The sequence below is a fragment of the Schistocerca piceifrons genome, chromosome 8, assembly GCF_021461385.2.
Source record: "Schistocerca piceifrons isolate TAMUIC-IGC-003096 chromosome 8, iqSchPice1.1, whole genome shotgun sequence".
Taxonomy (NCBI): domain Eukaryota; kingdom Metazoa; phylum Arthropoda; class Insecta; order Orthoptera; family Acrididae; genus Schistocerca; species Schistocerca piceifrons.
Window position 1 is genome coordinate 384,994,778 of NC_060145.1, and position 24,094 is coordinate 385,018,871.

Here is a 24,094-nt window from a genome sequence, read left to right on the forward strand (position 1 = left end):
GTGCCTTCTGAACTTACTATCTAACGAACAACACTTGTGAAATCAGTTTCTTCCTCCATCACAGACATCAATAGAATGTTTGGAAGCCGTTCAAACTTCTTGCATGTAATTCTTTCTTGATGCATTGTCTTGATATACTGGCACCATTTTATGAAGTCGTCTGCTGTTGAAATCTCCTTCAGGTGTAGGGCGTGATACATGTCCTCAGCAACACCCTTCAAGAGATGTGTGACCATATGTTCCTCCTCCATCCTAGAATCCACTATTTTACACAGCTCCAATATGTCTTTAATGTAGGATGCTGCTGTTTCTCCTGGATGCTGCACCCTGCATTTTAATTTAGCTTCAGCCTTGTACTTCTGTCATCGTGTGTCACCGAAATACTTGCTCAGTTCCGCCTGGAATACTTCCTAGCTTGTGAACTACTTCTCGTTGTTCTCATACCATTGCTTGGCAGTGCCCTCGAAGTAGAAAAATACATTAGCCAAACACACGGCATCATCCCCTTTGTTAAATTTGGCTATATGCTCATAAACCTTCAGCCACTTGACTGGGTCTTGGCCATCATCACCAGAGAACCCAAGAGAATGTCTCATGTGGTGGCACACAGTTGCTGTCATCGTAATGTCATCTTCTTCTTCTGTCTCTGATAGATTGTAATCTGTTGAATATGGCTCGAACTCTGGTTTCTCGCCACATAAACAGCGGCTCTGTCGTGGCCTGATGGGAGCCACTGTGTCGTCGATAATGTGCGCTATCACAGGTTCCAGAGCCTAGCGCCTCCACCGGAATAATGTCATGTAGAAGAAGGTGCAAGTAGATGAATGACAAACACTAACTTCACTTAACGAAGGTTTATTCGGCACTTACACATACAAGGGAGCGGAGCGAACTGCCTCCGGCTAGAACACATACAGTATTTATACAGCAACAGGACATTCCAGTACAATGATTCTTCACATTTGTGGATACTTCTAGAATGTACTCAAACCGAATACAGAAATTAAAATTTTAAAGTTCAGGTGAGTTTTGAACTCACGACCCTCCATGCAACCACTACACCACTAGCTACTTAGCTTCTTCTGCGATGATATCACTTGAAGTAATTGCTACAGGTTTTCCCTGAATAATAATATACCACGAAAAAAAGAAAATGTGTAAAATTACACCAGTTCTATATGGTGGCCAATATGAAGCCATCCTTCCATTTGCCGGCAAAAAGTTGAGGGCTCTCAACAATAGACCTGCATTTTATAATACTAGCAGTACATAATTTTTTTTTTCAATGATTAGGACAAATTTCAACCCTTGGCATAGAGTTGCGTCTAAAAAATCACATGGAAGCATTGTGAGTAGCTATATATTGGTCAGTCATGCAAAACTGTATCTAATAGATTATCTTAACATGTGATAAGCTGGAGATTAAGAAAGGAAGACTCAACCTTTGCAGATCATCTTTTAACAGAAAACCACTCATAGGATGTAGAATGCGAAGTTTCACATTTTGTAAAGCAAGATGACACTTCTGGAAATATTGAAATCAGCCAACATGACAAAATGTTAGCTTAGTACTAAATGATCAAACTATTTTCAGTTTCCGCGATTTTAAATCAAGTTATAATTATTAGATTGAAATTGTAAATTTAAAATTATTTGTCATCATTTGTTAAATGTACTGTTTTCTTTTTTAATGTAATTATTTCTGCATGACAAAAAATGTAATACATTCCTATGTACACACTCTACATGATCATTTTTGTACCTTCCTTGTAAGCTGCATATGACCTTACCTGTTTTTGCATTATCTCTCACCTGAAGATCGCCTAAGAATCCAAAAACTGGTTTGAACCAAATAAAATTTTGCAGGACATCAGGAAGTGTTTCCTATTTAGTACAAGTTATTCTTCTCCTTGTATATTATGTTGGAGCAATAGAGAAAGTAAAGCTATTGTACTGGCACTGTGTGTGCTACTGAAAAAAATCAACAATAGTCTCATCTATGCAGAAAGTATCAAAGAACAATGGCATGCTTTTATTCATACCTGTTACTGATTCAGAGTTGCAGGCTAAAGTGGCTGGTGGTGTTAGCAGTGAATTCAGCCATTTTATGAAGTGTCTTTCACATGCATCAACCCACTGTTGGTCATAATATGCATTCCATGTCAGAAATGGATCAAGAGAAGAAACAGAAATATTTGTATTTACAACGTTTCCAATAAACGTTGCCATGTTAGTTATGTCTTCACATTTCACTCTCTTCTGTGGCACCTTCTTCTTGTGATCCACAACAATAACACCTCCAGCAACATTATTTTCTGTAGTTGCATGACCCCGATGTATGCCAGTACTTTCTTTCAGGGCTTGCTTGACACCTGAAGAACAACAAATAAGTGTCATCACACTGTCTCTAAAACAGATTAATCTGACAATGGAAAATCCAGGATGGAATAATGACAATATTATGAATATTCCTAATATTGTCACAGACTAATTTGAAGTAGCAACTTGCAATAATGTATTTTAGAATGAACTACTATGTTGACTTTTACATAGTGTACAAAAAGAAAAACTGTATATTAACCGTTTTACCTATCACTACATGAAACTAATCGTGCTATTTACTGAGGTGCAACCCGTGCGGTTATGAGACAGCCAAAGTCACTTCTACTTCCAGTCATCTCTATCAAAATCTGTGTGGATTTCGGAAATGCCTGCTGTGAAATCAAGCTTATTACTCCTTTTTCCAAAGCGCAAAACAGTAAGAATATAACGGCAATCATGTGCATGCTGCATGAATCTGTATGGCTTCTGATACAGTTCTGCGTTAGTGATTAACCCAGTATGTTCAAAGCTTAGGCAGTACTGGATAAAAAATCCCACTGGATCATGGATTTGAAGTTAAGTAGGATTCATTACGGAACGGTACAGAAACCTAATCAGAAGCATAAGTAACATCAGACATATTTTACTAAATTGCTACAGGACTACAGAATGTACACACAACGCACAGAACTGACAGGTGCAGTTAAGTAGACCGAAAACTTCAAAAAATATTAATGTTAAGTAACTACACATTTGTGGTGATAATTATTCTATTTCGGTGAGTGCAGGTGTTTGCCTGCAGGGAAACAGCAACTGTAAGAAAATGAAACTGTGTAGCAGCCGTAAGTTACATTCAGCTTGTGGCTGTTCCACAGTTTTAATCTTTTATTTTAATTATTATATTTACAATTTGAAAGGTCTTCATTTGTGGCAATGGCTGCATGCACAATATTCCCAACATCTAACTGAATAATAATTCTTTTTGGTAGGACAGATCTTTTAACCTTTTTAATGAGCTTAAACTTTTATTCACGTAACTGTCATAAAACAACTCATGTGCCTAAGCCTTACGTACGTCGTGCACTGGCCCTCCCCATTTACGATTGCTTTAATTGAGCAATTTGTTAATTATACAGTTGTTTAAGAAACTGATTGGGCATGCTACGGGAGAGAATGTACCGACAGAAAGGAAGTGGGTTAGATGTACAGATACAGATGTATGGATCTTATGGAATATGAAGTAGATATGTAAGTACAGCACTATGGCAATTTATCTAATTACAGACTGAATAAGCTGTGTATACACTATGCAACTATACAAACATTTTATGAAGAAGAACTATATAAACTAATTTTAAACAGCAAATTTGTGAATGCTCAAGACATCTATACTACAAATTTTTTAATTAAGTGCGGAAAATGGTATGCATTACATGTTTCCTCCATTACAAAATTGTTCTACAACAAAATCTTTTATATTTCTAAATTATCTATATCTATAAAAATTGTGTAGTGTACGAACTTTCTTCAAAAAAGGGAAGGGGGAGAAGACAAGACAAACTGAAGGAAAGAAAAGGAACAAAAAATAAACCACTTTGATGAGTAATTTAGATATAAGAATTAGCAGCAGGTGTATCTGACGAGGTTATAAAATGTTGCTGACAAAAGGATGACGTATATGTGTGCAGACACCACTACAGTACACAATATCCCAGATGACTCTTGGGCACACATGTGGGACCTTAGAGCAATAACAACTGTTACCATGACCACACTTCATTATTTAATAAATAAACATTATATAAATAACACACATTCAAATTAATTATTCAGTTAAAAAATTAACACCTGACACAGTGACTCAAATCCAACTAAAGAGTAACAGCTGGTAATTGAAAGATTTCACCCGCATTTAACGTTTCCAATAACCCTATTAAAAATATAAACATGGTATATAATATAAAGCTTAGGTTGGCCAATGTGGTTTCTTTCTCGTCCTATAGCACCAAGGGCATCATGTCTCCACTTTGACAGACTCTGCACACAGTTCAGGTCATACCAGTGCAGTGGATATAGCATAAAGGTTATTAAATTCCTTTAATGAAAATATTTTCGTTTATTGTATGTACATAAGCTTAATGTAGTAAGCATTATTAATACTCCGAATAACCTGGTAGTGGGGTCTTCTGAATACCATGTTTTGCACAAAACGAAGATTAGTACGAATCAAATCCACAGTCTCTCCATGACAAATACAAGCACAATCAGATCAGACTGACAGGATAGCAAAAGAGAAGTTACACAAGATTAACATCTCCTAAACATTCAGCACACAATTACAGATACCAACATATTTAGAAAACCAGGTCATTTATCAATGCTGATGGATTAGCAATCATCTCAAAACTGAAGAACAGCTCATGAATATTGTACCTTCATACTGGGTAATATTATGTGTTTCATGACACGAAAATATTACAGTAATAGTTGGTAGCATTCAACTGCAATATTTGTCCTACACACAACTCAAATACATGCTCTCATTATCAGGTTGTAGAACTTGGTTCCTGAGCTTAAAATGCTAAAAGTCTGCCAACGCAATTGCAGAATTCACAAAATGAAGTGGAATAACAACACTTTGGTTTATGTGTCCTCATCTTACACTGAAATTGACAATGTCTGTCAATGGCCATCCCATCTCACCCCACACTGCACCAGACTGTGTCCTGCTGATTTGCTGTGGGCTCCAGGACTGCCAAGCTGACACTAATGCAGAGCTCAAGGAGTTGCTGCGAACTGACACGTGTACTGCATTACAGCATAAGCACAGTTATTTGCTCAATCATAATGCTACTCTGCTGGTCACCTATGTTTTCCTCATTTCTTAAGTTTATAGTCAACTTATAGGTACTTTTTCAGAGGCATTGCAAATTTATGATTATGTATCAGCCTTAAAAAAATTCTACGAAGACATTAAGAAATCTCATCCCATTGTCATTACCTTCTGCATTCAGAATATTGTCATATTTCTTTTCATTAATGGTGACAGCTCCAATTCTTCAATCAAGTCAAGTTTCCTCCCTTCCTTTTCTAAATGCAAGATTTCCAAGTCGTCTTCAATTCGCTTAAGGGGATAACCTGTTTTGCATATGTGGTTCACAACGGCTGATTTATCATAATTGCCCAGTCTGAATGTAGCTTAATGTTCCTCATATCTGATCGAAAATATTCTTCCTGTCTGTCCAACATACTTCGCATCAAAGGATATACACTGAGTTTTATAAACTCCCAATTTTTTAAACTTTTTTTACATTTTTACCGACATGTTTCAGGTAATACCTCACTAGACTGTTTGTCTGGAACACTTAACACGATGCAGTTTAAAAATATTGATGACCTTTGGCGAGACTGTTTCATAATACAGCATAAAGACCCTTATTATTTCTTCACTCAGTTTATTCATTTCTGTTCTTATTACCTTCACACAGCAATTTGTTAATGATATTTACATTGTAACCATAATTAATCACTACATTCTTAATGATAGTTAGTTCTCTGTCTCTATCCTTCCTACCCACTGCCATGGTGACAGCCTTGTGAACTAAACTACGAAAGGCAGCTTTTTTGTAAACCCAAGGATGGCACGAGTTACACCATCTGTTGTTCTCAGTTTCCTGTGAATGATAAATATGTGCATATTGCCCCCCCCCCCCTTTTAATATTCAAATTGGGGAATTGCAAACTGCCGTCAGTTTCATGCTCCGTGGTAAACTCAATGTTCCTCTGGGCATCTAACTTTTTTACAATTTCTTCTATATCTTCCACAGAACTCTCCACAAGCAACAACGTATCACCTACATAACATTTCTAACACCAAACTTTACCCATAATGGCTTTGTCAGATTTTAAAACTTTATATTTTGGGTCACTGATAAAAATATCAGCCATAGTTCCTGAAATGCTGGACCCTGTGGCTAAACCATTCTTTCAAATATAAAAATTATTAAAGGTGTAATAGTTAAAATTTGTAATCAGCTGTAAGAGTTCAGTTAACTGAATGGTCTCTTGCCTGGAAGTTTTACTGTATTCGAGGCAATTTTTTCTTATTTTTTCTATCGTTTATCAATGGTATATATTTTTATTACATTTTATTTTGTGAATGTTGCAACTGTGTTGTTAAACTTTTTAGTGTTTTAACCTCATGAACTAACTTTTTAAATGTGATGAGAGCATTGTTCTCAAATCACATCGTTGAGTTGTTTGTAGGACAAATATTATGTTTGAATGCTACCAATTACTGTAAAAACAAGACAACTGTTACCTCATATTCAAAATGGATAGTATTAACTGAAAATATTGCTTGACACTTAAGATAAAGTACATAAAAAGAAGCATAATGGGTGAATATGTCCAGCACGGCACACAAACATAGTGTGCAGCACAGGCGCTCTGAAATCTATCCACAGAGGTGTTTTTGCCATACAAAATATCAAAGAGGTTTACACATGTTGTAACATATGGCCACTTGAATAAAAAAATGGGCCTCTCATAAAACTATTTTTCTTTATTGCAAATACAAGAGTTTAATGTCCGGCAGCATCGAGGTCATTAGGGACAAACGCAAACAGCTTACATGAAAACATTTTGTATTATAGAATAAATTTCTTTTATTTTTTTCAATGATCACGAAACTTTTATACTACATTTTTCAGCATGTCATTAATGACAGAAAATGGTTGTTACAGTGAAAATTGTATTCTAGGAGTAGCTTTAGTAGACAGAAGTTGTGACTTATTGTGTTGTAACTGGGCTTGAAGACTGCAACGCACGCAGACTACACATTTTCAGTCCAAGAATTTTTGAAGCAAATGCCTAAAACTGGCTGTGTACTGCAACATTTACAGAACGACAGCATTTCCTTCATTACCAGCACTGGAACTGTTGGTTTACTGATCATCTTCATCAATATATCACCTGTCTACTTCACTAACTCCATCCTCTTATGTCAGATTCAAACAGAAGGCATGATACATATGTGGTATGTGAGGAAGAAATTGTTTGGGGTTCTTTAGCCTTGCCTCTGATACTCCTTTCTCCCCTTCCTTTTCTATGGATATAACACCATAGGCTTTGGCATGCTCACAGCTTATGGTGACCCATAAGCCTATCAAGGCTCATGCTTCCCCAGTTTTCAGAATCACCTGTGAAGTATTTGCATTTGATTACCATTGAGTAGGTATGTTCTGTGCAAAGCCTCTTAATTTGCAGCCATTTTATTTGTTGTACATTAGTAGTGTTTTTCATTCATGGCAGTGTCTTTTAATCCATTCAGCAAGTAACAGTCATCTACCTGCATTCTCAATTTTGTTTTTGGCATAAGGCCACTGAATACTGAGGGTCTCAAATGTAGTTCGAGACAAGTTAAGCACAGGCTGGCTGTCATGGTAGGGGGTTATGGGAGTGGGATCTTGGGCTTGTAGACATGTGAAAGTTTTAGTAGCCATGGAGTGTTTGTCAAGTGCGCAATGTGTGTTTCATTTTAACTCCATTGTCTCCCATGCCATCTTCCAACACTATCAACGTTTCGGTGAGAAACCTTGAAGCCACTGATAGCCACAGGCCAGACCCAGGAGAATACTGACTGTGTGCTTGAAGCTTTATGGAGATTTCTGCCAAAACCAGCTAGATTGTACAGCATAGAACTTGGTCTCCGCAATCAGTAAGAAGGATTTTGACAAATTATCTCCACTATCATCCATACAAGATAGGGTTGTGCAAGCACTCAAACATCAAGATTACAATAAACCAGATACACTTTTGCCAGTTGACATTGAATGTTATGGGATAAAATGAGAATTAACATTTAAAGAATGAGTGATAAAGCCCACTTTTACCTTAGTGGTTTTGTCAACAAGCAGAACTTTTGATATTGGTCTCATGAAAACCCAAATCGTCTACATGAAATCTCTCACCAGTCATAAAAACTAACAGTATGTTAGGCTACATCATCTATGGAAATAACCAGACTTTATATTTTAGAAGCTGACAATGGTAATGGTAAACACTATACATTATGCTGACATGTTGGGAACATTTTCTCTTAACTCTGTGCCTATCAACCAGATGAAGAAACACTTTCCAGCACAACAGCGCAACAAGCCATTCTGCTGCAGTGTCAGTGGATCTGCTTAGCTTCACATTTCCTGGTCATTTCATCAGGGGAAATGGAGATATTCTGTAACCTCCCATTCAGCAGATTTATCACCTCTATTCATTTTTCTTTGAGTTTTCCTGAATTGTAAAGCTTTGCTGGAAGACCATTTAACCACCAGAGATGATCTGAAGGATCATATTCTCTGACTCTGTGTGCAAAACCAAGGACACCTCTGAGTAACACCGTATTAACAATAAAAAGTAAATAAATAAATAAATAACTTTCAGAGCAACTAATAATTTCCACTCATGAAAAATGCTACGAAATGGAAAAAGCAAATAAGGACAGTGGTAGGGATGGAAAATAGTAGACTTTGGTTTATTGATGGAGTTTTAGACAAATATAACTATTCTATATATGAGATCACGTACAGAACACTTTTGTGGCTCATTCCTGAGTACAGCTGAAGTGTTTGGGATCCCCACACCACATTGGATTAAAGGAAGACATTGAAGCAATTCACAGGTGTGCTGCTAGATTTGTTACCAGTAGGATCCGTAACCACCCAAATGGTACAGACATGCTACGTGAACTCAAATGGGAATTCCTGGAGGGAAGATACTGAAATTTCAGAAATTACTGTTGAGAAAGTTTAGAGAACAGACTTTGCAGTTGACTGCAGAAAAATTCTACTGCCACCAATGAACATTTTGTGTATGGGCAACAAAAACAAGAGAAATTAGTTTTCCTAAGAAGGCATACAAACACTGTTGTTCCCCTTCACTTCATTTGTAAGTGGAATAGGCAAGGGAATGACTTTTCGCAGTGCAAGAAACCCTCCAACATACACCAAATGGTGGCTTGCAGAGTACATGTATTTTCATCCGTATATATGTAGATGTACATGCAAAAATAACAATGGAGGAAAAGACAGATTGCTACTTACCATAAAGATGACATGTTAAATTGCAGACAGGCACAATTAAAAGACATTTACACATAAGCTTTTGGTCTTTGCCAGAAAAAGAATGAGAAACACACACCATTCATTCATACAAACAAGCACACCTTAAACACACATGACAGCCAACTCCGGCAGCTCGGATCAGAATGCAACTACATGGAATGGAATGGAAGCAGCAGTCTGGAAGGGACATGAAAGAGGAAGGGATAACAGTATGTGAGTGGGGGGAGAGAACAGTGCTGTCTGGAAGTGTGTGCAGGAGCTAGGGAGGACTACAATGTCAACATGCTATTTTGTCTAAAACTGACATGGTGAGAACATGGCTGTGTAGAATTAATGTAGGTTAATTCTTACAAAGAAGACACCAACCAGCCACTATTAATAATGCTATTAACAGCATTATTTACTTAAATAAATACCATTATTAATAGTGGCCAGTTGCTGTCTTCTTCTTTGTAAGAATCAACCTACATTAATAGAATATCTACAGGCTCAGCATCAGGAGGTTGTAGGTGAGGGAGGTGGGGAAAACAAAGTGAAAACGGAGAGGAGAGGGAAAAAATGGGCAATTACATTGGCAGAGGGTGGCAATAAAAGAGGACGGGAAATGAGAAAGGAGGGGAAATGTTAGGACACCGGGGGTGGAAACTGTTGGGTGGAGAGTGAGAGGACAGTATGTAATTGTAGATTGAGGCCGGCATAACTACGGAAGCAGAGACTGTGCTTTAGGGTAACTCCTATCTGCGCTGTTCACGAAAGCCAGTGGTGGAGGGGAAGATCCAGGTGCTTCAGGTAGTGAAGCAGCTGTTTAAATGAAGCTTGTTACGTTCAGCTTTGTGTTGTGACACACGGTGGGGTGGTCTACTTGCTCTTGGCCACAGTTCGTTCGGTGGCCAGTCATCATTGACAGCTGGTTCGTAGTCATACCAATATAAAAAGCTGTGCAGGGAATGGAGCAGAGCTATTAAATGACATGACTGCTTTCACAGGTGGCCCAGCCCCTAATGGGCTAGTATAAACCTGTGACAGGATTGGAACTGGAAGTGCTGATTGGGTGGATTGTGCAATATTGCACTTGGGTCTTTCACCGGGATATGATCCTTGTGGCAAGGGCTTGGGACTGGGAGTGGCTTAAGGCTGGACTAGGACATTGTTGAGGTTGGGTGGGTGACGGAACACCAATTTAGAGGGAGTGGGAAGAATCTCTTGTAGGATGTTTCTCATTTCAGGCATGATGGTAGGTAATCAAAGCCCTGGTAAAGGATGTGATTCAGTTTTTCCAGTCCGAGGTGGTATTGGGTGATGAAGGGGGCACTCCTTTGAGGCTGGTTCTTGGGGTGGTGGGAGGATTGGGGGGTTGAGGGGGAATGGCATGGGAGACATGTTTGCAGACTAAGTCTCGGGGATATTTCCTGTCTGTGAAGGCCTTGGTGAGAATCTCAGCATACTAGGCAATGAGTTCTTGTCACTGCAGATACACTATCCCCAGGTGGCCTGGCTGCATGGGAGGAATTTTTTGGTGTGGAAGGGTTGACAGTTGTCAAAATGCAAGTAGTATTGGTGATTGGAGTGTTTAATGTGGACAGAGGTGCTCATGGAACCATCAGAGAGAAAGTAGTCATCATCTAGGAAGGTGGCACACCAGGTTGTGTAGGACCAAATGAACTGGATAGGAGATAAGGTGCTGAGGTAGTGAAGGATGAAGATAGGGTGTCTTGGCATGACCATGAAGGTATCATCAATGAACCTGAAAAGACTTGGGGTTTGGCATTTTGGGAGGTCACAAAGGTCTCCTATAGATGATCCATAAACAGGTTATCTACGCGGGTGCCATATGGGTGCCCATGGCTGTGTCACAGATTTGTTTATATTCCTTCTTCCCCTCACAGGAGAAGTAGTTAGGGGTTAAGATAAAGTTAGTAAAGTGTATGAGAAATGAGGTACTTGGTTTGGAGTCTGAACAATATTGGGAAAGGTAGTGTTCAAGTGACCATAGGCATGAAGGATGTTTGTGTAAAGGAGGTGGTGCCAAGAGTGACAAGAAGGAATCCTAGAGGTGGGGATGGTGGAGAGTCAGTGAAGGAAGTGGTGGGTATCTTTGATGTGGGAGGCTAAATTACGGGCATTTGGTTGGAGGTGCTGGTCAATGAGGGCCAGAAGTCTTTCAGTGGGGCACAATAACCAGCCACAATGTGGCATCCAAGATTGTTGGGTTTGTGGTTTTTGGGGAGCATGTAGAAGATGGGTGTGCAGGGTATGAGGGTGAGGAGGGAAAACAGATTCAGGTGAGAGGTTCTGGGAAGGGATCGGTGGTTATGGTGGACTCCTGGTATGGTGAATGACAGGCAGAGGCCTTCTACGAGGTAGTCATTGCAATTCATGACAAAAATGGTGGGACTTTTTACTCCAGGTAGGATGATTAGGACAGTATTTGTTTTGAGGTTGTGTATGGAAATTCCTTCTTCTGCTGAAAGATTGGTGTTCTGAGAGAGAGACCTGGTGAAGAAAGAGGAGGCTAAGTTGCACGTAAGGAATTCCTGGAAGGCAACCAGCAGTTGGTTAGGTGGCAGCAGAGGAGGATCACAGTTGGATGGTGGTATTAACTGGGAGGGGCAGGGTTCGATGTTGGAATTAGGTTGGCTTTGGTTGGAGGGATTGGTGCACAGAAGTGTTTCCATTGCAGGGATCAGGAAAAGGCAAGTAGCTTTCTGACAAGTCCAGTGTGGTTAAACTTGTGTGTAGGGATGAAGGTGAGGCCTTTTGATAGCCATTGTCACCCAGGGCCCACGTATGTACAGTGACAAGAACTCCCTTGCCCAGTATGCTGATGATCTCACAAAGACCTTCACAGATAGGCTGTATCCCCCATACCTAGGCCACAAACATATCTCTTATGCCATTTACCCTCACACCCCCAATCCTCCCACCACCCCAAGAACCAGCCACAAATGCCTACCCCCTTCATCACCCAATAATATCCTCTCGGGACTGGAACAACTGAATCAAATTCTTCACCAGAGCTGCAGTTACCTATCATCATGCCTGAAATGAGGGACATTCTACCTGAGATTTTTTCCGTCCCTTCTAAATTGGTGTTTCATAACCCATTGGGGAGAAGAGGAGTTTGTGGCACAACTTGACTAGAAGAAGGGATCGGTTGGTAGGACATGTTCTGAGGCACCAATTTGGTACTGGAGGGCAGCGTGGAGGGTAAAAATCATAGAGGGAGACCAAGAAATGAATACACTAAGCAGATTCAAAAGGATGTAGGCTGCAGTACGTGCTGGGAGATGAAGAAGCTTGCACAGGATAGAGTAGCATGGAGAGCTGCATCAAACCAGTCTCAGGACTGAAGACCACAATAACAACAACCCACCCAACCGCAACAATGACCTAATCCATCCTTATGCCACTCCCAGTCTCTACTCCTTGCCACAAAGATCATATACCTGCGGAAGACCCAAGTGCAAGACTTGCCCAATCCACCCAACCAGCACTTCCAATTCCAGTCTTGCCACAAGTTTATACTAGCCCATTAGGGGCCAGGCCACCTGTGGAGCACACATGTCATTTAAAAGTTCTGGTACAATCAATGCAAATCTTCTTATACTGGTATGACTACCAATCAGCTGTCCACCAGAATGAACAGCTACCGACATACTGTGGTCATGAGCAGAGTAGACCACTCTGTGGTACAACATGCAGCTGAATGTAAACTTGGCTTTAATGTCTGCTGCACTACCTGAAGCATCTGGATACTATCCTCCTCCAGCTATTCTGAATTTCATTTTTATTTTACATGTCTAGTTCCATAGGACCAAATTGAGGAGCATATCTCCAAGTTCATGGAATGTGTCAGGACATGAAATTACAATGTAAAAGTTATAACAGATAAGATAAAATGTTTATGAACCCAAGAAAGACAAGCCATAAGTTTATGTAAATGCAATCAACAAAATAACACAAGAATCAGCTTAATTTTTTCAAGGAACTCCTTGACAGAATAGAAGGAGTGACCCATGCGTTAACTCTTCAGTTTCAATTTGAAAGCACGTGGAATACTGCAAAGATGTTTAAACTCTTGAGGTAGCTTATTGAAAATGGATGCAGCAGTATACTGCACACCTTTCTGCACAAGAGTCAAGGAAGTGCAATCCAAATGCAGATTGGATTCGTGCCTGGTATTAACTGAGTGAAAGCTGTTATTTCTTTGGAATAAGCTGATACTGTCAACAAGAAACAACAGTATATATATATTTTGAGAGGCCAATGTCGGAATACCCAGACTAATAAACAAGAGTTGACAAGAGATTCAAGAACTTACACCACTTATCGCTCGAACCACCCATTTCCGAGCCAAAAAAATTATCCCTTAAGAATGGCAAGAGTTACCTCAAAATAGAATACCATAAATCATAAACAACTGAAAAACAAGGTGAAGGTTTATCACCTTTACTGTTCAACTGTATTCTAGAAAAAATTGTAAGGATCTGGAATTCGGAGCTAAAAAATCACAAAATTGAACCAATAACTCTGGGAAGGAAAACAAATGGAATTACGGTAAACTGCTTGGCTTTTGTGGATGATTTCGCAATACTTTCAGAAAACCTAACAGAAGCAGTTGCTCAAATAAACATTCTGGAAAAATTAGCAAACAGAACTGGTCTCAAAATTTCAGCTGAAAAAACAAAATTCATGACAAATATAAAAAATGCACCAAAATACATAGAAACACAAATAGGTAAAATAGGGCGAGTAAATAAATTTAAATATCTTGGAGAAACTATCCAACAGAACGGACTAGAAAAAATCTGCAATAGATGTAAGAATTAACAAAATGGAAAGAGCATATGGTTTGATCAAAAATATTTACAACAAGAAATGTATATCTAGAAAAACAAAACTAAAACACTACACCACAGTGGTACGACCAGAATGTTTATACGGATCTGAATGCCTAACGAACTATAAGATGGACAAACTAGATGTACTGGAAAGAAGGATTATTAGAAAAATAATTGGTGCAATGAAAACTGCAGATGGTTGGAAAATAAGAAGTAATGAGGAGATCTACAAAAATAGAGAGAAAATATCTGAAGTAATGGCCAAACGAAGATTAACCTTTATTGGACATCTCTACTGAATGGATTGAAACAGACTAACAAAACAAATACTCCTATATTTCTGGAAGAATAAATCGACAATAGCATGGATTAGTCCGCCCCCTCGTGGTCTCGCGGTAGCGTTCTCGCTTCCTGAGCACGGGGTTCCAGGTTCGATTCCCAGCGGGGTCAGGGATTTTTCCTGCCTCGAGATGACTGGGTGTTGTTGTGTCGTCTTCATCATTATAATTCCCATTACGGTCGGAGGAAGGCAACGGCAACCCACCCCCATTAGGACCTTACCTAGTAAGGCGATGCGGGTCTCCCGCATTGTTCCCCTACGCTCTGTAAAGAAGCATGGGACTTCATTTCCAGCATGGATTACAGAAGTACGAAAAGATCTTGAAAGAAACAACATCGAAGAATCAGAAATAGCAGAAAGAAACCGTTTTAAAAACAAAATACTAAATTTGGAAGGCTTTCAAAGCAGAAGAAATAAAAAATCAGGAACAACATGGACACAAGAAAGGAAGAGACTTCATGGGGAGAAAATGAGAGAATACTGGAAATATAGGAAACAACAACAACAAAGGAGGAAGAGGAACTGAAGTTGTTAACGTAATCCTAGTTGGTCAATACGATTGTAAAAAAACTGAAAATATGCAAAGTTGATAACTTTCCAAGTCGAACAATAACTTACTTCAGATACCATTTGAATAGTAAAAATCACAGCATTAAGTCTTTGAACAAGATTCTGGATGTGGGCTTTCCACAACAGTTTACTATCTATCTGAACACCTAGCAATTACAGTTGGTCGGCTTCATTATGTCCATTTGGTGTAATTAAAACACTGAGTTTTGATTAATTTTGTGTTAGACACTGTAAAAACTGAGTCTTATTGTGATTTATCATTAGTTTATTTTCTACAAGCCATGAACTTACATCTCGAACTGCACTATATGAAACAGTGCCAATGTTGCACACAAAACCTTTTATCACCAAGCTAGTGTCATCAGCAAACAGAAATATTTCGGAATCACCTATAATACTAGAGGGCATATTATTTATATAAATAAGGAACAGGAATGGACCCAGTACTGATCCCTGAGGCACCCCCCATTTGACCGTGTCCACTCAAGCCCCACACCACAGCAATTTTCAACACTGTGAATAATTTGCTGTCTGTTGTTAAAGTAAGAGGTGAACCCACTGTGAGCTACTCTCCATATTCCATAATGTTCCAACTGGGAGCCATATTTTGTGATCAACTCAAACACCTTACTTAAATCAAAAAACATGCTTCGTATTCGAAACCTTTTGTTTAATTCACCCAGTACCTCACAGAGAAAAAGAGAATATAGAATTTTCAATTGTTAAACCACTTCTAAAACTGAACTGAACATTTGATAGCAAATTATGTGAAATAAAATGATGAATTATTCTTACACACACACACACACACACACACACACACACACACAGCCTTTGCAATAACTTTAGCAAATACTGGTTGCATAGAAATACGTCTAAAATTGTCTGCATTATCCCTTCTTCCCTTTTTATAAAGCGGCTTCACTAGTGAGTACTTCAATCGTTCAGGAAACTGACCATTCTTAAGGGCATAATTACAAATATGGCTAAATACAGGGCTAACATGTGCAGGCAGCCCGTCATATCTGTGAGTCCTTAATCTTCAGTGATTTAATTGTTGACTCAGTCTGCCCCTTGTCAATATCACAGAGGAGTATTTCAGACATCAGTCTCAGAAAGGCATTTTCCAAGAGAGTTACATGATTTCCTGTAGAAACAGTTTTTATTTAATTCAGCAGCAATGCTCAGAAAGTGATTGTTAAATACTTTCCATATATCTGACTTACCAGTAACAGAAACAGTTTCACTATGAACTGACTTTATATTGTCAACCGTGTGTTGCTGACCAGAGACCTCCTTCACGACTGACCATATGGTTTTAATTTTATCCTGTGAATTAGCTATTTAATTTGCGTACCACATACTCTTTGCCTTCCTAGTAACATCTTTAAGCCTGGTACAATACTGTCTGTAATGAGCTACTGTAGCTCAACTGTGGCTACTTCTAATGCTTTCATGTAATTCCCACTTTGTTCTGCATGGTATCCTTATCTCAGTAGTCAGCCAACCAAACTGCTTTTACTGTTAGTATCTTGTTTAGAAGGTTCTAATGGAGAGCAACTTTCAAAGAGCATGAGAAATGCATTATATTTGTCATTTATGTCATCTGCACTACAAACATCCTGCCACTCTTGTTCCTTAAGAAGGTTTAAAAACACTATTGCCACAGGATTAGCTTTTATACATAGTTTGTAATCACATATAACACTTGTTTGATTATAAAAACCTTCTAGTGTTAAAATTTATGCATCATGGTCTGAAAGGCCATTCACCATTTCACTAGCAGAATAGCCGTCTAGTAATGAAGTACAAATCAAAATATTGTCCATGGTTGTGCTGCTGTCCCCCTGCACCCTGGTTGGAAAAAAACACAGTCCGCATCAGAACATATGAATTTAGGAGATCTTCCAACACCCTTTATCTTGCACAATCATATACAAAATTAATATTGAAGTCATCACATGTAACTAATTTTTGGTACTTCCTATAAAGTGAATGAAAAACCCTCTCTAGCTTGAGCACAAATGCTCTGAAGGCAGAATTAGGGGATCTGTAAACAACAATTAAAAGTTTAATTTCATGAAATTCATCTGCCCACACTCAACATTCAAATACTTGCTCAGTGCAGTGTCATGATACGTCTGTGGACTCAAAAATAATACTCACTCTCTCTCTCTCTCTCTCTCTCTCTCTCTCTCTCTCTCTCTCTCTCTCTCTCTCTTTTAACATACATACATACATACATACATGGCCACTCCCCCACTCTGCAAAGAACTCCTTGAAAAACAGCCAGCTATCCTAGTAAAGGAAGCCTCTGAATAGTCAAATTATTTAAGTGGTGCTCTAATCTACCAATAATATCAGAGTCGACATCAGTTCACTAACTTTATCTTTATCACCTCTTATATTTTGAGGGAATATGCTAATTCCTTCACTTCTCATAGTTGGGAGTTATCCTTACAACACATTCTCAGCTCCAGTCACTACCCCAGCCTCGTTCTATGATAACATACTATTCCCATACCCTCCACCCTACAGTTCCCAACCCCTCTGTCTCCTCCCTCTTCCCCTTTCTTGTCTCCCACGCTCTTTGATTGCGGTCCTCTGCAACTATGTCCGCCCATCCTTCCCCACCTTTCTGCACACAACCTCCTGTTGGCATTCTAGTCCCTGCACACACTACCAGACAGCACTCCTCTCCCCCCCCCCCCCCCCCATCCCCCGTCCATCCCACCTGTAACTGCTATCGCTTCCCCTACCCTGCCCCCTCCAGATTGCTGCTTCAATTCCATGTAATAGTTGCGTTCTGGTCGGAGCTGCTGGAGTTGACAGTCATGTGTGCATGAGGTGTGCTTGCTTGTGTGAATGAATGGTGTGTGTTTCTCTTTTATTTTCTGATGAAGGCTGTGGCCAAAAGGTTAAGTGCCTGTCTGAAACTTAACATATCGTCTTAGCAGTAAGTAACAATATGTCTTTTCCTACATTGTTGACATTCCAACCTGGAGTTTCCATTGTTTGCGTCTTTTTTTTATCTTCCTGTTTGATTGCCCCACCCTGTATCATCTCTTTAGAGCAATTTCTCACTCTCACGAGACTGTTCACTCCTACAGGGCCCGGCCACTTACTACCACACTGTATTAATCGGTGGAGACTAAGCATCCAACTATCAATTCAGAAAATTACAGTTATGATAGTGATGGGTGTGACAAGACACCCTGAGGAATGTTACTAAGTGCCTTCTCTGAAAACTACATAGGATAAATAGTTTGGAACCCCACTCATGACGGAAATATATCTAACAGCAACATGCAGACCTAACCTCTTTGAGGATGTCCACATCAAAACTGGTATCAGTGATCATGAGGCGCCTAAGGTAAAATGATTGCCAAAGTATAAACTGCAACTAAAAAAAGTAGAAATTTGTGTGTCCAACAGACTAGGTGTGAAAGCCATACATTTGTATCACAATGAGAAACTCTAAACTTCCAGTACTGGGCAAAAGCATGTAGGGGAACTATATCTCAAGTTTAAAAGACTAGTTGACCATTCACCGGATAGATATGTGCCCAGCAAAACAGTTCATAATGGAAGGGACCTTCCACGGTATACAGTCACTGTAAAGAAACTTCTACAGAAACAGAGGCTACTGCATAATATGTGTAAAGCAGAGCCTAGGACTCTAGGGAGAGAGATACGGATTGCAACATGTTTGTCAAGTGAGTAGAAAAATATTTTCACATGATCTTTCACAAAATGGAAAGAAATTCTGGTCATATGTGAAGGCTGTTAGTGGCACCAAAGTTAGCATCCAGACCCTCATGGACAAGACAGGAACTGAAACTGTGGACAGCAGAACAAAAGCAGAAATGCTTAACTCCGTTTTCAAATCTTCCTTTACAAAGGAAAACCCAAAAGAATTGCCACAGTTTATCCGTGTACCACCGAAAAGATGACTGAAGTAAGTGTTAATCTTAGTGGTAGAGATAAACAGCTGAAATGATTAAACCTGAACAAAGCTCCAGGGTCCAATGGAATCCTTGTCAGATTCCATAATGAATTTGCAGCTGAGTTAGCCCCCCTGTCAAATATAATATATTTTACATCTCTCTAACAAAAAACCATACCAAGGAGTTGGAAGAAAGCACAGGTCACACCCATTTATGAGAAGGGTAGTAGATTTGATTCACAAAACACCACCAGCCAGTATGCTTGACATCAATTTGTTGTAGAGTCATGACAGATATTCTGAGCCCAAACATAATGAGGTGTGTCTAACAGAATGACCTCCTCCGTGCCAAACAACCACAATTACAACAACATCAAATCATGTATACCCAACACACACTCTTCAGACAATGGAAACTATAGGTAGGAAAATCAACAATGTAAGAAAAAGACAGATTGCTACTTGCCATAAAGAAGAGATGTCAAGTTTTTGACAGGCACAATTAAAAGACACTTACATTGAAGGCTGTTGCCGAAAGCTATATGTAAGTGTCTTAATTGTGCCTGTCTGCAACTTGATGTTTCTTCTTTACAGAAGGGAGCATACTTTCCTCATGTGACATATTGAAAGCTTTGGATCATGGCTGTCAAGTAGGTACAGCACTTCTTGAATACAAAATGCATTTAACACACTACCATATTAATGCTTACCATTAAAAGTATAATCATACAGAATATCAAGCAAAATTTGTGGCTGCACCGAGAATTTTTTTGATAGTGAAGATGCAGCAGGTTATCTTGGATGAAGAGCCAACAGGTGAAGTAACTTCTTGTGTGCCCCAGAGAAGTGTGTCGCAACTCTTTCTGTTCATATTGTATATTAATGACCATGCAGACAATATTAATAGTACTGGAACCTCAGACTTGTTGCAGATGACACATCTATAGTGAAGTCATGTCTTAAAGAAGCTGGATTTTGACAAGATAAATATCTTGTGCAACTCATGATAAAATACTGCTGAACTGTATGTGGCCCACACCAAATAGAACTAACTGGCGATATCGAACATATCGTCGCTAGGCAATGAAAACCTCGTAACTCCATCTGTCAATGAAATCCACGTAACTCCATTACCAAATGTAGACAATTATGCCACATAGCCTGTTCAAACCTTCCTTCTTCGATTTGAACGGTGTCACCATCTAGCTGCAATTCTGAAAAACTCACATCTCCAGTCATCTGTAGTTTGTGCTGTAAACCTCGCATCTCCGGTAATTGCCATTGTCAGTGTGCAGGGCGAACGCATGCTCTGAGATTAAAACGTTTTTTGATGTGATAGTAACCTTTTTGGCTGACGGACCCAACACTGCTTTATTGCTACAGTTATGTGTTAGTATTTCTAGGTATTTATGTATTGTATTTTAGTACACAGAATTAATAATGACCTCGTTAAATACAATGTTGACTTACGAGTTTTTCATTGCGCGTAAAGCAGACTGCACTCGGTACATACGAGGTTCTAATTTTAGAACTTAACAGAATCCTATACATCCTACAGTAAATACTTTGTTTTCAGCTATGGGTAAAAAGAGTAAATTCACTCTTCACCTTCTGAAACAAGCCGACAACGGATCATATCGTATAAAATCACCGGAAGAAGATTATAGTCAGGTTCCTCCTTGTCCTGCACCAAAAGAAAGAGTAGACCTACAAAATGAAGGTAAACCATAGTTCATATTGTTGTAACTTGAAGTAAGATCCTTGTGTGAAAGTTGAGGTGCTTAAATTATTTAAATAGTATTGATGACATTATTGTTTACACTACAGATAATGCGCAAAAAAAAGCCAATACAGAGGTGAATTCCACTTCTGAGTTTGAAAGTCTTTTCGAACACAGCAGCGAGGATGATATCTCGAGTGGCAGTAGTGATGCGTATGATCCAGGTAAAAACAAAGATGACCATAGCAGGAACAACAGCACGGAAGACAATGATGACGAAGTTGATGTGGGAGTAAAAAGTACTAAGCGCGCCATAAAAGCAAAAGTAATCAATCACTTCAAAGTTTGCAGAAAGAAAAACGTATGAGGGGACAGGATTATTTAGGAATGCAAAAAGATGAGTTCGGCAAAAAGAGACCAACAATGAGCAGAAGTAGGAGGGAAATGAAACCACGATGTACTTGTGAACATTCTTCCTTAAATCGGAACAGGAATTGCAAGGATATTACAGAAGAGCAGAGACAGCTAATATTTAATAATTTCTGGCAGGATATGTCTTGGGGTGAAAGAAAATTTTTTGTTAGAAGCCATGTCTACTACGCTCCAGTTAAAAGACACAGAAATAATTCAGAATCTAATAAATCTCACCGTTCTAACACACTACATTAAAATTTTGTAATAGAACGACAGAGAAAAACTGTCTGCAAGACTATGTTTCTGAATACTTTGTGCTTAGGCGAATGGAGTGTCGGAACATGGGCATCTAATGCATCAGGAAGAACGCTTGCAGAAGGACCTCAAATGCAGGACAGACCAACGAAAGTTTCAAGTGGACGACAATCAGCATCAGATTTTTTTGCAGAGTTGCCGAAACTGGAATCGCATTACTGCCGTCGTTCTTCCACAAAACTCTACTTGGAACCTAACTGGCAGAGTAAATCAGAACTACATAGGGAATATATAGAATTTTGTAAGAAAAGAGGACAAATCCCAGCTGATTACAAACAGTTCTGCGAGGTATTCAATGAAAATAATCTTAACTTATTTTCGCCTAAAAAGGACCAGTGCGATCTTTGTTGTTCTCACCAGACAGGCAATCTCTCAGACAATGAATACTCTTTGCATATGGCCCGAAAAACTTATGCAAGGGAAGTGAAAAATAGTGATAAATTAGGACCAGCTAGAGTGTTTACTATGGACCTTTAGCACTTCTGCTTTCTCCCAGACTAAAAGCATCTGCACTTACTATAAAAGCAAACTGAAGGTCCACAACTTTACCATCTATCATTTAAAAAGTAATGACGGTTATTGTTACCTTTGGCACGAGAGTGAAGGTGGACTAACAGCTTCGGAATTTGCCAGTATACTCGTGCATTTTATAGAAAGGTACATCCAAAATGATTCAGAAGCTATTTTCTATAGTGACGGATACACATACCAGGATCGAAACTCAGTCATGAGTAATGCATTGGCTCATCTCGCCAATCAGAAAGGCATTACAATAGTGCAAAAATTTCTGAAGAAAGGTCACAGTCAAATGGAGTGTGATTCTATGCACTCCACCATAGAAAGGAAGTTAAAAAACAGACACATTTATACTCCTGCTGGCTATGTAGAAGTTGGTGCTACCGCAAGACAAAGACCCAGACCTTATGTTGTCAATTATTTGGACCACACGTTTTTCATGTCCTATGATAAACTCTCATTGTATTCGTTTATTCAGCCAGGATCCAAAATTGGGGATCCAACAGTGACTGATATCCGGTTTCTCAAGTATGATCCCTCCGGAAAAATGGAATATAAATTGAAATTCAGCGATACATGGGAACCACTTCCAAGAAGGATGTCAAACATACCCAGCTCTCTACAGTTTACCACTAAAGATCAGTGCAGAAAAGTTTACACATTTGCAACAACTAAAGCTGGTCCTTCCTAAGGATGTACATTCATTTTATGACACACTGCCTCACATTTATAATGAGAGAACATGTCAAAAAACTGCAGCCGAAAATAAACTTGTTTACAGCCACTTATGACTGTGATAGTAGCAGTAATATTAACAATAATAAATGTTAATAAACTGCACAAATGTTTACAGTAATAAAAATTTAATTAAAGCTAACGACATTGTTTCTATTTTTTTTAAAACACTGTAATTTATTAACATCCAGATTCCAATATTTTGATCAATGTGAAATCATTCATTTCGCTTTATATCTGTAACAATGTATCCTTACTGATGTTTCATAATACACAAATAATGCAAAGTTTAAGTAAGTATTTTTAAAACAAACTAAACATTCATTCATTTCAATTCTTAACCGTGCACTCGTTACATGCCTCTTATCTCCATCACTACCCAAAAAATAACTGTGAAAACCTCGTAACTCCAAAAACCGGCAGACAATTTGAAGTGCATAATAAAATCTTATGTACCAATGACCGGATCCATATTGTGTAGCAGAAACCACTACATTTGACTAATCAGGTACCCATGTGATTTCTATAATTAGTTTTTTGTTTCTCCTGTAAAATTTGACCAATTTGAGTTACGAGGTTTTCATTGCCTAGCGACGATAAACAGAAAAGGGCAGCACGAACAGTCATAGGTTTCCAGAATGAGATTTTCACTCTGCAGCGGAGTGTGTGCTGATATGAAACTTCCTGGCAGATCAAAACTGTGTGCCGGACTGAGACTCGAACTCGGGACATTTGCCTTTCGCGGGCGAGTGCTCTACCAACTGAGCTACCCAAGCACGACTCACACCCCGTCCTCACAGCCTTACATCTGCCAGTACCTCATCTCCTACCTTCCAAACTTAACAGAAGCTTCTGTCATAGGTTTGTTTGACCCATGGGAGAGTGCTGCAGAGATGCTCAAAAAACTGAACTGACAGACTCTTTAATATAATCATGAACTGTTCAAAGACAGCTTACTTATAAAGTTTCAAGAACTGGCTATAAATGACTCTAGGAATATACTACGACCCCCTACGTATCCCTCCCACAAGGATCGTGAGGACAGATTAGATCGATCATAGCACCCACCAATGCATTTAAACAATTGTTCTTCTGACTCTTCATATGTGTATAGAACAGGAAAAAAACATTAATAACTGACACAATAAAACATACCCTCTGCCATGCGCTTCACTGTTGTTTGCAGGGAACAGATGTAGATCCCTGTACTGGAATAGAGATACCCCACAATCTAGTAGCACTGGTTGAAGTACA

At 39.0% G+C, this 24,094-nt stretch overlaps 1 protein-coding gene across 1 annotated transcript in view; it reads right to left on the minus strand.

Moving 5' to 3' along the window:
* Positions 1 to 24,094, minus strand: part of LOC124711771 (protein abnormal spindle) — a 167,895-nt gene that overhangs the window by 79,588 nt on the left and 64,213 nt on the right. The window contains exon 7 of the mRNA XM_047241986.1: positions 2,043 to 2,372. Within this exon, the coding sequence (XP_047097942.1) occupies positions 2,043 to 2,372 (330 nt within the window). The remainder of the gene's footprint in view (positions 1 to 2,042; positions 2,373 to 24,094) is intronic.